Consider the following 15,950-nt stretch of genomic DNA (forward strand, 5'->3'; position numbering starts at 1 on the left):
CTTTTAAAGGGTTCTGGAGAATATCAAGTTCCAGAGCAAGCAGGAAGGGGACAGAGAAAACCTAAGCAGTGATATGGAAGAATATCAAGCATGACTGGGATCTTGAAGTGAGAGCATAGCAGATTAAATGTAAGAGAGAGGAGCAAGGAGGAGGCATTTGGATTCATTGGGGCTCTGCTAGTGAAGCTTGCTCTCCTAGCAAAAGAATTTTCTCTGGACTATTCAGTCTTGGCTGGACTTTAATGTTCCAGAATGGAATTCCAAAGAAAGGATGTCAGAACTATTCCAAAGCTTGATGAATCAAGAAAATCAGGCTGGGGGGGGGGGAAACTGCTGAAAAAGATTTTCTGAGATGGTCTCTACTACAGTTAGCACAAGGCAGTAAAAGCTTGAGGAGGAGAAAGATGGATGATAGATGGTAGGGAAGACCTACCATCAGCATGTGTGAAAAAGATCTAGGTGTCTAAGGGCGCAATCCTAACCAGCACATAGGCCGGCATAAGTCCCCCGGGAGGGTCGCAAACGTGCCGTAAAGCACATTTGTACCTCCATGGGAGGAAGCCACAGAGCCCAACAGAAGTCTCCGCGGTGGCTTCCTTGCCGCCACTTGTGTCAGTGCACCCGCGCCGACACAAGCGGCAACAGTAGGCATGGAGGAGCGTGGAGGAGGTGGGAGGGTGCATTTCTGGGCGGGGGAGGGTGAGTGATGGGCGGTCCTGGGGCGGGCATGTGGGGAGCCAGGGGTGGGGCTTGCACCAGGCGATTATGCCGGATCCCAACCCCTGTCCTTGGGGAGAATGGAGTGGCTTCAAGCTGCTCTGCTCTCCTCAGACTTGCGCCACCTCCAGAGGTGGCGCAGGTCTGAGGAGACCCATTGGGGCAAGCAGCCCTTACCCAGAAGAGCTTCCCCTTGCCCCTGGCTGAGCCTACAGTCAACGAACCTGCATTGGATGCAGCGCAAGCCTCCTGGCTTGCCTGCTCCTGTGCAGGTTTGGATTGTGCCCTTAGTGGATCACAAGCTGAACATGAGCCAGTAGTGTGATGCAGCTGCAACAAAAATGAATGCAGTGCTGGGCTGCATCAACAGAGGCATAGAGTCTGGATCACAAAAAGTAATCCACTCTATTCTGACCTCACTTGGAATACTTTTTAAGGAGTCTGGAAACAAAGTACTATGAGAAACTGTGGTAGAACTTGTGTTTATCCTAGAAAAAGAAGATTAAGAGAGCTTTCTCTCTTAATTACAGCCATCTGTAGATATCTGAAGAGCTATCACATGCAACTGTGGGCTCGAGCTCTCTCTCATTAGAGGTTTTCAAGCTGAGGCTGAATGGTCACCTGTCAGGGATGCTGTAGCAGTTGCCTTCTCTGGGCAGGGGGTTGGATTATATGATGTTCTCTCATGGCAGAAGAGTCTGTGGTTGGATGGGCACTAATCAGCACCTCTGTACATGTGAAATCTCCAGTGTAATAAGTAGTGGATGTTGTATTAAAGGGCAAATGAGGCCTGTCTCTTGCTGGAACTTGGAAGAGAGCTCAGTAATACTCTGTGTGCACTGTCTAAAATGAAAGACCAAAAGCCTTTCTTCAGAATCCGGGCAAGAATATTCTCATTCAGCAGTTGTTAATTATAAGGGATTTAAATAATCCTACTTGGCAGAAATGAAAGGCTGAGTTCAACTTCAAGGGACTACTTTTAGTTTGAGTACTTTCTCCATTTTTCTTTTCTGTGATATACACAACATTAGAGGTATGTCAAAACGATAAATTGAAGTACAGCATCTTGAAAATTGGTGGGAGAACAGTGAAAGAATGGAATTAAAACAAAAAGAAAAATCAGGACAAAAGATCTCTGAATAAAGCCTGGGACAAAGCAAGTTTGTAAAACAATCTAGGCATTTGTCATTTAGGGGAGTGAGACAAGCTTTCAAGTAAAGCAGCTTTTGCCTAGAATAAGCAGTTCGCTGGGTGTAAATCTAGGCAAATCCCTGAAATGAAATCCTTGTGGGAAGTTTGATTAGAATAAGTATGTAGGGGCCAACTCCTTGTCTGCAATTAACTTGACATAAATACAGCTGTGCCCAATGTGATCTGTGAATTAATTCAGTAGTTCTCAGTCTTTTTGAACAGTATTTCCCTCAACACCAACTGTCTGTTTCACAGGTGAGTGTGTAGCAATAGAACTAGTGAATTTTGGAGTTGGTGTACCATGAGTAATAGAACAAAGTGAAGAGCTCTACAAATTTCATGAATGTCTACTCAGAAGTACAGTCAATGGGGTTTATTCCCAGATAAATATGTATAGGATTGCAGCTGTAGGATCCAGAAGGGGAGCAGCTGAGATAGGAAACAGGAAGCTTTGGGGACGCAAGTCTCAGGGCAGAGCTAGTCCCTCTCACTACAGCTTGCTGAAAGCAGTCTTGTAATTGTTTAGTTGAAACATGAGCCTGTGTTTCCCAGAATGCCTCAAAGTGCTTTATGCTCATGAAACAGTAAGAGTACAATTATACTGCATGCGTACTATATTATCATATGCATTAGCAAGTCCTTCAGCACATCTGTGTGTTTTTTGTTGAAAAGTGATATATAAATATTCTTTAAAATAATATTCCTCTTGTTCCTGTGCATATTTTTGGATACAGGAGGCCCACAATCTAAAAATTCCCAGGGAGCCATTGGTAAACAGCCAGTGAGAGAGAGGCTATGCCACAGTGAATAGGGGCAACTGCTCTCCCGCTGCAGCTGTCACTTCAAAGGTGCTGCTTTTCCCAGTTAGCAGCATTTATGGATTTCAGCATTTGTTTTTTGGTTATGGAGATAAATGGGATGGCATACATTTGAAAAAGGCAGATGAAGAAAGAGGAATTGAGTGAAAGAGGAATTGAGTGAAAGAGGAATTGAAATCTGCGAAAATTGAGTGTTGGGAGAGTTAGAACAGACAAAAGAAAATATTTCTTTACTCAGCGTGTGGTTGGTCTGTGGAACTCCTTGCCACAGAATGTGGTAATGGCGTCTGGCCTGGACGCCTTTAAAAGCAGATTGGACAAGTTTCTGGAGGAAAAATCCATTACGGGTTACAAGCCATGATGTGCATGTGCATGTTTTAGATTTTAGAAATGGGCTATGTCAGAATGCCAGATGCAAGGGAGGGCACCAGGATGAGGTCTCTTGTTATCCGGTGTGCTCCCTGGGGCATTTGGTGGGCCGCTGTGAGATACAGGAAGCTGGACTAGATGGGCCTATGGCCTGATCCAGTGGGGCTGTACTTATGAATGGAGGATTTGGAATCCAATCAAGAAGTATTTCTTACATAACCTGTATGCGCTGCAGTCGTATCCACACTTACGACCAATCCGAACTCCCCCGGTACCAGTGCATCTGCACCACCAGAGCATGTGCTGTACCCTGCAGTGGGAGGGGGGCAGTCACACAGAGACCTCCTCAAGGTAATGGAACCTTTGTGTCCTTACCTCAGGATAAGCTTCCACTTTCCCAATGAGTTTCCTTAGATCTACACCAGCTATTTCAGTGGCATAAGCCTGCTGAAACAGAGACGCCTGCGTTGGCTTGGTCATGTCGTGAGAATGGATGATGGGTGGATCCCAAAGGATCTCCTCTATGGAGAACTCGTGCAAGGAAAGCGCCCTACAGGTAGACCACAGCTGCGATACAAGGACATCTGCAAGAGGGATCTGAAGGCCTTAGGGATGGACCTCAACAAGTGGGAAACCCTGGCCTCTGAGCGGCCCGCTTGGAGGCAGGCTGTGCAGCATGGCCTTTCCCAGTTTGAAGAGACACTTTGCCAACAGTCTGAGGCAAAGAGGCAAAGAAGGAAGGCCCATAGCCAGGGAGACAGACCAGGGACAGACTGCACTTGCTCCCGGTGTGGAAGGGATTGTCACTCCCGGATTGGCCTTTTCAGCCACAATAGACGCTGTGCCAGAACCACCTTTCAGAGCGCGATACCATAGTCTCTCGAGACTGAAGGTTGCCAATACAAAGCCTGGAGGAAGGAAGGGGCAGAGGAACAGGGATAGGCTCTCAGCGCAAGTTGTTGCTACCAGGATCCACCCCCTCCTGTGTTCTGCCTCCCGCCCTCATCCTTCCTGGTCTAAGAATTCCCCCATTCCTCTCCCTCCTCACCCCATTCCTCCCACCACCAGCAACTTACCTGCTTCCATGGGTAGCTGATAGTGTCAGCAGGTCACCAACACCAGCACTGTTTGTGGCAGCAGTTCCAAAATGGCCACAAGGAGCTTGTTGCATGCACTATAAGTCTGACCATATACAACAGCGGGAATAGCTGTCGTGAATAGTTAGGATAGGGCAGTTACTTTGGAATAAATCTTATTGAACTAAATGGAACTTTCTTATGAGTAAAACTTCTGTAGGACTGGACTGTTAAAGGACATATTTATGCTACAAACTAAACAGATTTTTTTCTAGCCATTCTATCTTCTCTGGAACTGGAGCTGAGTGATGTAGGCTTGGCTTCTCTGACAGAATTACCAGTGCTACCTTTGGAGGAAACCAGGATAGCTAAACTGGCCTGTGTTTGTAGTTTGGTGGTTGTGTTTGCTGATACACCCCTTGAATAACATCTACTGATGCTTTGCTGTGGTACAGCATTTAAACAACAACAAAAAAAAACACAACTCTTTGACACAGAGGAGGTTTCTTGAAACATACATGTTGAAAGAACTAGTCAGGTTTAGATATACTGTTTCACCTGATTTGCCTCACATGTTTAAAACTATACTGTGTGCACAAATGTCCTGACCCCTCTCCTCATTCCTAGACCAGTCAGTTATGGGGGGGGGGGAGTAGTCATTTATCTAAACCAGAGGTGGGCAAACTTTCAACTTTAGGGATCCTAGACCTTTAACGATTGTGTAGGAGAGAGAATTTCAGCAGGTGCAGCTTGTCATCTGTGAGATCAAGCTGCATCTGCTGAAATTCCTTCTCCTATACAATTGTTAAAGGTTCAAGAACCCTAAAGTTGAAAGTTTGCCCACCCCTGATCTAATCTATTCCTATACACATGTTTCTAAGCTTAGGCTTAGAAATCTAGGAACACACATGGAGGAACAGTTCAGACAAATTCACCCCCATGTGGTTGAAGAACCTGGTCCCAGCTCTGTAGGAAGTGAGGGGGAGGGACCAGGGCAGCACCTACTGTCTATAACAAGTTTTTAATTGCATAGGACTTGTTGAGCAATTTAAGTATCATCTGTATTGGCCCATTGAACTAATGTGGAGCAGAGGTATAGCTAGTGGGTACAGGGGTAAATAATTGCATTAGGCTGCCTGGTGGCAACCACCTGCCCACGCAATTACATCCTCCTTCCCCACAATCGCTGCTCATGCCTCTTGCAAAAAGTGCCGGAAAAATCAGCACTTTCTGCAAGAGGGATTGTGGGGATTGCAGTCTCAGGCTGCTTCTTCCCCTTGCTCTGGGAGCTGGGGGGGTGACTAGGGGTTTGGGAGGCAAGTAGGAGAGGGCAAGGGGAGCAAGTGGCCAGAGACTCCAATCGCTGCTTGTGCCTCTTGGGGAGTGAGCTGGGGGCTGGGGGAGGAAGTGGAATTTTTTAATTTTTCAATAAACCTGAGGGTGTGATGTCATCATTTTAACTATGCCCTGGGCTCCAGGTTGGTTAGCTACGCCACTGATGCAGAGGCAGTTGACAGCAGTCATAATTACATGTGCCATTTCAGTCTGTGAGGGTTGTTGCTGCATAACTGGTGTCTCAGAAGCACCACTAGGAAGGACATTTGAGCTAATGATAAAGCATTAAAACAAAAAAGCTGCAGAAGAGGAATGCAGCATCTTTCTTTCATATTGCTGGTACATGTTTTTAAATTGAAGCACCTCTCTTGAGCTTCAACAGCTCACTTCATTTTGTATGCAAAGTCTCTCCCAGGGTATTAAAACAGAGCATTTTCATTTCAAAGATTAGAAATGTTAAAGAGGAATGACAGTTAGAATGCAGTGGGTGGGTGGGGGGAAATTCTATTACTGTAACTATTAGAAGTTGAGAGAGAACTATTCGAAGGAGCTCAAAGTTTTCTACCTACCCTAGAAATGATTTTATGGCTCTCAGATGGTGTAAGACATGCTGCAAGACATGTTGAAGAGCTAACTGTTGATTATAGATTATAATGAGCTGTCTTAGATTATAATGAGCTGTTTTAAGGCATGAGAAAGTTATCAAGAGATTACACAGGCCTACAAAATTGAGGGTCAGAAAAGTTTTTCCCAAACTTTATGGTGGTTTGATATGAATTTGGGGTGCTGATTCCAAAAATGGCATCTGTTTTGCCCTATCACATCTAGTTTTGGAGATATAGTACAGCCTCATTAGTGAAAGGTTCCAGCAGCTTCCTCATGAGGAAACCATGGTGTAGGCTTCCTCATGAGGAAGCTGCTTGAACCATTCACTGAAGAGGCTATGCTGTGTCTCCAAAACTAGATGTGATAGGGCAAAACGGATGCCATTTTTGGAATCAGCACCCCAAATATACCCAGGAATTGGTGTAACATTTAAGGAAGCAAAATGTGTGTTGGCCTGTGTAATGGCAGACAAGTGTCCCTGAAACACAGTTTGTTTACTGCTACTGACCCACTTGGACTTGTGCCAGCCAAAGGGATGGTACAGATCTGAGTCCCTTGGAGAGTTTATGAGTCCCTTGAGGATCATGGCACAGTGAGTTGGTAAGTAAAAAAATTCTTTTAATCCCCTCTTCATTGCATCATGGTCCTTGGCCAGCATACAGTGGAGCCCACTCTGGTACTGCTGCATGCTAGAAACCAGCCAACAATAGAATTGTTACGTGTCACCATCTCCAGATCTGTCATCTCCAGGAAAGGGCACAGCTGATGTTGGGTAAATGCATTCTTGGCCATGGCTAATACTTGGATATCCAGGTTCAAAACCTGGCCCAGGAGCACCTCCAAACTGTGAGCTTGACCTTTTGAGGAGAATGCTATCTCATCTAACCCGTTACCCCTATTCCAGTGTTTCTCAGACTGTGGGTCGGGACCCACTAGGTGGGTTGTGAGCCAATTTCAGGTGGGTCCCCATTCATTTCAATATCTTATTTTTAATATATTAGACTTGATGCTACCCTGGTAAGTGACTGCATTTTGAGAAATGTTACAGTCCTGTACTTTAACAAGCTACTATGTGTATTCTCTTAAATGGAGTAAATGGAACTTACTACTGGTAAGTGTCTGTAGGATTGCAGCCTAGGATTGTTAACATTTTCCTGCTTGATGACATCACTTCCGGTCATGACATCACTTCTGGTGGGTACTGACAGATTCTCAATCTAAAAAGTGGGTCCTGGTGCTAAATGTGTGAGAACCACTGCCCTATTCTATTGGCCAGACTAATCTCTGTTGCTAAGTAATTAGAAACAACCAACAATATAGAATTAATTCTGTTTATTAAGATACAATTCCCAGAAATCACAAAACGTTCCTCTTCCCCTGCCCCAATGAAACCCTGCTTTGATTGAAGACTGTTTCACAAGGAACACAAAAGCATATGAAATATCTTTCTAATAATGGGTCAATGCCCCTTTATCAGTACTGTTGAGATGCTCCTGAGGAATGATGGTGTCAGTCTTCAGATCAGTGTCAGTGTCAAAAGCTTACAATCTCTGTAATGCCTGAGAAAGTAAAAGGTACCCAGGAGCAATTCATCCACTTTGGAAAAGATAAAAATAAAGGTGATCTGCTTTCTGTCAAAAATGGCTAAGAAAGAATTTTATATCCTGCCACCTCTACTTTCAACTAGGATTGGTAGTTTGGGTTTTTAGAAAGCATCTTTATTTTTCAAGTTGGTCTAATCAACCATTTTATGCCAAAATCTCAATGACTCTTTGAAGTGAATTGCATAAGAGGCTTAATGTAACTGAGCTGAAATCCTGAACCATTTGCTTTTCATCTAGCACTGCTCCATGAATAACAAGTTGGATTTTAAAGGTGGAAAAGTCTTGCTGTGATTTACAGGTTTTCATTTTTATTGTCAGGTGACTGCTCTGGCAAGTTGAGGTTCTTGGAGAGTAATTCTACATGCTAGGGGTGTGTGTGTGTGTGAGAGAGAGAGAGAGAGAGAGTAAATGGCAAAGTGCTGACTTTTTCATGTTTTCTGGAAGTGTTTTCTTTATAATACGGTTGGACTATTGGGGAAATACTTGGTTATGTTATCTATGCTACTATGTTGGAATAAAGGCATATAAATAGCGGTTGGAAAGTAAACCTCATAGGGTGGAAAGTAAACCTCATAGGGTGTTTTCACAGCCCAATCCTCTACATGTCTATTCAGAAGTAAATCTCAGAGTCAATGGGCTTAGTCCCAGGTAAGTGTGAATAGCCTTACAGCACAGCCCTAACCCCCTCCACCTCGGAGCCTGCACAAGACAACGCGGGAGGAAGATAGCCCAGTGCACAGACATGTGCTAGCCTTACAGAGCCAGCCCCATGCCTGGAGGTTTGTGCTGGCCCAGGCAGGCTGGCTTAGGGAGTGGGAGAGGATGGCAGAAGGGAGGCAGAGAGGGGGTGTTTCTGGGCAGGGGTAGGGTGGTCCGGGGCAGATAGGACCAAGGAGGGGGTGGGACTGGGCACAGTGTGTAGTCTGGATCCCAACTCTGGGCCTGAGCTGCTCAGATTTAATGGGCCGCTTGAATTTGTGCCCACGAAATTGCGGGCGCAGATCTAAGTAGCCCCATAAGACTGCCCTGGGATGCTGCTTGGGGTGAGGAGATGGAAATTCCCTTACCCTGAGCTGCGCCCCAGCCTGCACTAAACCTGTGCTGGACACAGCACAGGCCAGTCAGCCTACCTGTTCCAGTGCAGGTTAGGATTGCCCCCTTAGTGTCCTTCCATAGAGCCAACAACTGCTCATTTCACCCATACACAGACCTACCATAGATACTCACCTATAGTATGTAAAATTTTGGCCAAGTAATCAAGCTCCAATTATTACTTCACCTTATCTCACTTCGCCTTATCACTTTTTCTTATCTGAAAAGTTTCTTTCTCTCTCAAGCAGCAGGCAGGCTCATTAGAAGCAATTTGTTTCTACAGCAACTTCACTGGGAAATTCCTTCCAAAGTTACAGCCCAATCCTGAGCTGCCTGGAGCTGCAGGACCCGGTGGCTCCACAAAGGGCTCCCGCAGGAGGCTCCTCGGGAGAAGGGGATGTTTGTCTCCTTCCCCCAAGTAAGGGAAGCAGTCCCACAATGGGACTACTCACTTTAGCGGCGACTGGTTGCTGCTAAAGTGAAGGCGCTCGTGGAGGGCACACAGCCCTCCACGAGCGCCTGGGATCCTGTGGAGCTTGGCTCTGTGGACCTGCCTCTCCCCTACCCCGGGAACGCCTCCGCCCTCCGTGGAACGCCTCCCCCATGCCCCGGGAACGCCCCTGTTCCGCAGCCTGGTGGTCGCAGGCACCGCCGAGCTGCAGAACTCGGGTGCCCACCAGGCGGTGGATCAGTGCCAGCCGGCGATGAGCCACCTCTGGCGGGAGCCCGGTGGTAAGCCCCGCAAACGTGCCTAATGGCACGTTTGCAACTGTGGTCCATGCCACGGAGGCACGGAGGATCTGGCCTCGGGTAAAATCAGACAAAACTATAGTTTTGACTATAGACTATAGACACCCCCCTAAGTTTAACTCCTGACTTATCCAAGGATCATAGTAAATTCCATGATTTTTGGCTCAAAGCCTGCCCTTGGCTTATCTGTGGGATCGACTTATAGGTGAGTGTCTGTGGTATGTGCGGAATGTGTTGTTTCTATGCTATATTTCACCTTTAAATTTTGAGCCAGCATGACACATTTTTTATTTTTATATATATATATGTGTGTGTGTGTGTGTGTGTGTGTGTGTGTGTGTGTGTGTCATTATACATTATATAATTATTATGTGTATAATGTATAATGTGTCATTATACATTATATAATTATACATTATACATTATGTGTGTGTGTATGAAGGGTACCTATGTGTGTCTGCAATGATGAACATATTCGTATGCATTTGCATTTTGACTGATACAGATGGGCATTTTCACTTACAAAAAGAGAATTAAACCAATTATATCAAAGACCAGCAAAATGCCCACCAAATGGTGGGAAGGTATATTTATGGAGACTTTCTGTTTGTGTGTCGTCTTATTATTTCTTGATACTTTGCCTATAAAAGGCAGTTTTTGCATATAGTGTTTCTGAACCAGTGGTATGGGTACCACCAGTAGTACTTTAGGTGGTGTCTGGTGGTACTCATGGGACCCCTGGGATGCCTGCCACCTGGCAGTGAGACCAGAGGTATGATGCAACAAACAGCAGTAAGAGGCTCAGCTCAATGGGCAGAGCTCCAAAAAATGCTTTTCCATGCTCAAAATAGCCCTCCCGTCCACCCTGAGCCTCTTACTGGTGTTTGTTTCATATCCTCTGGCCTCCCAACCCAGAAGTAACTGGCGAGTATGTCATTGCCAGTGACATCTGGTGGTACTTCGAATGTGTATTTGACCATGTGAAGTGGTATGGCTTGAGAAACACTGCTATAGACAAAGGAGATGTCTTTGCTGGAGATAATGCTTGGATATCAGAGTTGATGCTGCGGATGTTACAAAGATACTTCCCCACCCCCACCCCCATCCCCTTATATTGGTCCTAGGAGAATGGAACATTTTGGCAGGAAGACTCTCGAGTAAATGGTTACAAGTTCTCTCCTCTATTTCAGTTTTCCAGCAAAAATAGTGGTTCAGAAGGAGAAAGTGGGCAGAAGGAACACATTCCCATTTGTAAGGATTAGTATATAGTGATTTTCAAACATTTTTATAGGATAATAATGTGTATTAAAAAGATGTAAAAATCTAGAATAATGTTTAGATTGAGAGCTCCCTAAAAAGGTCTCAGGCAGCCCCAATCCTATCTAAATCCCTGTGCAGTGATGCAGCAGTGCAGGTCAGGCTACCACTGTATCTCATGGGATTTTTGTCTGCTGAAGATCTCTTTGGTATAACAGGACATTTGTCTCCTTGCCTGGGGATAAGCCCCAGCAGCTGCTGTGAGTCAACTCAGTCTACATTGTCCCAGAAAGGCAGATCAGGCCTGGGAAGGGGGTCGGAATTGAGCATGTGCTGCCACCACCAATCCTACTCCCTCTTGGACCTGATCCATGCTGCTCTTCAACATCACTGTTCTGTTTTGCCAACCCAGAAGTGGATTCTGATCACATTTTTTCAAAGTTCTGAGGGGTGGGGAACCCTGCAGAGGCCGGCAGAGGCAGAGGGTGAGGAAATAAAAGCCCCTCTGTCCCAAGTGGTGGCACAATCCTGGAAATTGTGTCACCGCTGTCTCCCTCCCTGCCCCTTAAGGTGGCAGAGACAGGGCTTCTTGAGCTGGTGGGTTGTGACCACCAGTTTGAGAACCACTGGGATAGATTGTAATAGTCCTGGTATTTGAGCAGGACTGCAAATCCACTTGACAATGTATTGATGAGGTAAGCAATAATAGTGCAGAGATGGCTGTGGTGTTAGTGTTTCCTACTTATGGGCACTAGGCTGATTAATATGATTTTCCTGGAATACAGGGGAATATTGTCCCCTTGCCCCGGGGTAAGCCGCAGCAGCTGCCATGGGTCAACTTGATATTACTGGTGCAAATCTACATTGACTGGTGAAAGTGGAACAGGCTCAGGAAGAGGGTTAGGATTTAGTGGGCATTGCTGTCAGTGAACATGCCCCCTTCCTGGGCCCAATCTTGGGCCTCCTCCCTGCCCCCATTGCCTCCCTATTCCACCCACCCCTACCCTGTTCTAATCCCTCCCTCTCTTTCCTGACTCTTGTGCTGCCTTACCTGCACCAGCATGTAGCCAGGTACTCGCTACTTACATCAAGCACCAGCCCATGCACTCTGGTGGTGTCAAGTTTGTGACAGCTGCAAAGTGTGTTATGCCAGTGGAATGATCATTCCACCAATATAATGCATCCCTAAGTTTTAATTACTTACTTACTTACAAATTTATATCACGTTTTATCTCCCTCTTGGGCTTTCAAAGCGGCTTCCAGATACATAAAAATATAAACTTTATATTGTGCACTTTAGACTGCAAACTTAAACACACATAGGAGTAAGTCCCATTCAATACATGGAATTTACTTCTCAGTGTTAGGATTGCAGTGTTAGGATGGCAGTTAGAATTTCAAGAAATCTTGTTCATGTCCTGATGGCATTGCCTAGCAGACATAGTTAATACCAAAACAAGAAGTTAACTGTTTGATTTCTTTTTTTATCCTAGGTGGAATGGAGAACATAAAACAGCACACATTTGCTTTAGCTCACTACACCTATACAGTCCTCTCTACATTCAAGCATGCTAATGGAGCACCTCTTGTGCACATTTACAGTGATACAGACTTTAGTAGCCCCGATATCCAGGGACCAATAATTAATTTTAATGTATTGGATGAAAATGGAGAGATCATTGGTTATTCACAGGTACACTTCAATAATTCATATTTTTCTTGTTATGCATCCTTGTGATGGTTTGAAATCCTTGTCCTGTTTGTTTTCTTTGTTTTTGTTCTTTTTTTCTTTATATAAAATGTCATGTACATGGATGGTGCTTGTAATATTAATGTGGGGCGAAGGCCCCTCCCCCCGGCGGCCTGGTGGGGATGGATGGGCTGTTGACGTGCTGACTTGGTGAACAGAGGAGCGAGGAGACGAGAAGGTCACTTTGCAGAGTCTGTTTAATTGTTGGTTTTTTCATATTCATGGTGGCCTGTTAAATCACAGGGAACCCCTTAACAAGAGAAGTATAGGTCCTGCCTCCCCAGTGGGGCTCGGGCCTGGTCCCACCCCCCCCAAGGTCCATGTGGCAGTGGTCCTACCCACAGCTGGGTCGGGAAGGGTCGCTGAGGTGCCCGCCTTGCTGCACTGGTCTGGGCCTTCCAGAGGGGTCAGCCAGTGCTGGGTGAGCTGCTTCCCAAGTGATGCTTAGTTAGAGAGGCTGTGAAGCCAAGTTAGAAAGGCTGTGAAGGGCAAGGAAGCTTCCTTCCGTAAATGGAAGTCTTGCCCTAATGAGGAGAATAAAAAGGAACATAAACTGTGGCAAAAGAAATGTAAGAAGGTGATATGGGAGGCCAAGCGAGACTATGAGGAACGCATGGCCAGCAACATTAAGGGGAATAATAAAAGCTTCTTCAAATATGTTAGAAGCAGGAAACCCGCCAGAGAAGCGGTTGGCCCTCTGGATGGTGAGGGAGGGAAAGGGGAGATAAAAGGAGACTTAGAGATGGCAGAGAAATTAAATGAGTTCTTTGCATCTGTCTTCACGGCAGAAGACCTTGGGCAGATACCGCTGCCCGAACGGCCCCTCCTGACTGAGGAGTTAAGTCAGATAGAGGTTAAAAGAGAAGATGTTTCAGACCTCATTGATAAATTAAAGATCAATAAGTCACCGGGCCCTGATGGCATCCACCCAAGGGTTATTAAGGAATTGAAGAATGAAGTTGCAGATCTCTTGACTAAGGTATGCAACTTGTCCCTCAAAACGGCCACGGTGCCAGAAGATTGGAGGATAGCAAATGTCACGCCTGTTTTTAAAAAGGGAAAGAGGGGGGACCCGGGAAACTATAGGCCGGTCAGCCTAACATCCATACCGGGTAAGATGGTGGAATGCCTCATCAAAGATAGGATCTCAAAACACATAGACGAACAGGCCTTGCTGAGGGAGAGTCAGCATGGCTTCTGTAAGGGTAAGTCTTGCCTCACAAACCTTATAGAATTCTTTGAAAAGGTCAACAGGCATGTGGATGCGGGAGAACCCGTGGACATTATATATCTGGACTTTCAGAAGGCGTTTGACACGGTCCCTCACCAAAGGCTACTGAAAAAACTCCACAGTCAAGGAATTAGAGGACAGGTCCTCTCGTGGATTGAGAACTGGTTGGAGGCCAGGAAGCAGAGAGTGGGTGTCAATGGGCAATTTTCACAATGGAGAGAGGTGAAAAGCGGTGTGCCCCAAGGATCTGTCCTGGGACCGGTGCTTTTCAACCTCTTCATAAATGACCTGGAGACAGGGTTGAGCAGTGAAGTGGCTAAGTTTGCAGATGACACCAAACTTTTCCGAGTGGTAAAGACCAGAAGTGATTGTGAGGAGCTCCAGAAGGATCTCTCCAGACTGGCAGAATGGGCAGCAAAATGGCAGATGCGCTTCAATGTCAGTAAGTATAAAGTCATGCACATTGGGGCAAAAAATCAAAACTTTAGATATAGGCTGATGGGTTCTGAGCTGTCTGTGACAGATCAGGAGAGAGATCTTGGGGTGGTGGTGGACAGGTCGATGAAAGTGTCAACCCAATGTGCGGCGGCAGTGAAGAAGGCCAATTCTATGCTTGGGATCATTAGGAAGGGTATTGAGAACAAAACGGTTAGTATTATAATGCCGTTGTACAAATCGATGGTAAGGCCACACCTGGAGTATTGTGTCCAGTTCTGGTCGCCGCATCTCAAAAAAGACATAGTGGAAATGGAAAAGGTGCAAAAGAGAGCGACTAAGATGATTACGGGGCTGGGGCACCTTCCTTATGAGGAAAGGCCACGGCGTTTGGGCCTCTTCAGCCTAGAAAAGAGACGCCTGAGGGGGGACATGATTGAGACATACAAAATTATGCAGGGGGTGGACAGAGTGGATAGGGAGATGCTCTTTACACTCTCACATAATACCAGAACCAGGGGACATCCACTAAAATTGAGTGTTGGGCGGGTTAGGACAGACAAAAGAAAATATTTCTTTACTCAGCGCGTGGTCGGTCTGTGAAACTCCTTGCCACAGGATGTGGTGCTGGCGTCTAGCCTAGACGCCTTTAAAAGGGGATTGGACACGTTTCTGGAGGAAAAATCCATTATGGGGTACAAGCCATGATGTGTATGCACAACCTCCTGATTTTAGGAATGGGTTAAGTCAGAATGCCAGATGAAGGGGAGGGCACCAGGATGAGGTCTCTTGTTATCTGGTGTGCTCCCTGGGGCATTTGGTGGGCCGCTGTGAGATACAGGAAGCTGGACTCGATGGGCCTATGGCCTGATCCAGTGGGGCTGTTCTTATGTTCTTATGATGCTGGCTAGTACCGGGGAGTACTTGGCTAGTACTTGGGTTGCCTCTGAGTGGGCTGTGGGTGTTCTGGGCAGAATGGGATCCCTATCCTACCTGGCAGGCCCTGAGCCAAAAGAAGCCCCAGAAGGTCCCTGTCCTGCATTCTTCAGCCCGGGGCCAGGTCCCTAGAACCCCTTTCCAGTTGGGGACAGGCTGGGGATGGTTGGTGCTGTTGTCCCAAGCAGCCACTCCTCCAGCACTGCAGCCGCCAGGAGAGGAGTGACATCTCCCAATGGCTGCCTGGCCCCTTAGGAGATTGAGAGACTGAGCAGCTGCCCCTGCCCCTTCAGGGTTCAATGCTGGCCCAAGAGCTTGCAAGATTTTAGTTGGCTGGCTTTTAGTTCAGCCAGGTGGCAGCGTGCAGCTGCTTGTCCACACCGCTCCGGCTGCTGGCCCAGGCAGCAAGGTTGTGCTTGCTCACCCAGGCATTGCTTGCCCAGGAGCTGCTGTTCAGGGGTTGGGTCCGTTGCTGGTTGCCCCGGTCCGAACAGGGGCCCCCTTTTGGATTCTCCACCCCCTGGCGGGCAGCAGGGGGTTCCTAATAAGTCCCCCGTCATCGCACTGCAACCAGCTGCCCCGCTACAGTGCTATATAGATAACAGTAGAATTTTTGTTGCACTTTCTGGGAGTACAAAGTGCTTCACAAGTATTATCTTGATGTTCTTACAACCACCCTGCTAGTAACAGTTATATCTGTATTTCAGCTGGGGAACTGAGACTATTTGCCGAATGGCACAATCCTGACCATCCTGCATATCAGTACAGTGCATGTTACACTGG

The 15,950-nt window shown here is 46.5% G+C and overlaps 1 protein-coding gene across 1 annotated transcript in view; it reads left to right on the plus strand.

Annotated features, from left to right (window-relative positions):
* The window catches only part of MOCOS (molybdenum cofactor sulfurase), a 118,279-nt gene that overhangs the window by 49,051 nt on the left and 53,278 nt on the right, over positions 1–15,950 (plus strand). The window contains exon 6 of the mRNA XM_066628806.1: positions 12,309–12,508. Within this exon, the coding sequence (XP_066484903.1) occupies positions 12,309–12,508 (200 nt within the window). The remainder of the gene's footprint in view (positions 1–12,308; positions 12,509–15,950) is intronic.

Source organism: Tiliqua scincoides, chromosome 5 (assembly GCF_035046505.1).
Source record: "Tiliqua scincoides isolate rTilSci1 chromosome 5, rTilSci1.hap2, whole genome shotgun sequence".
In the NCBI taxonomy this organism is placed as follows: Eukaryota; Metazoa; Chordata; class Lepidosauria; order Squamata; family Scincidae; genus Tiliqua; species Tiliqua scincoides.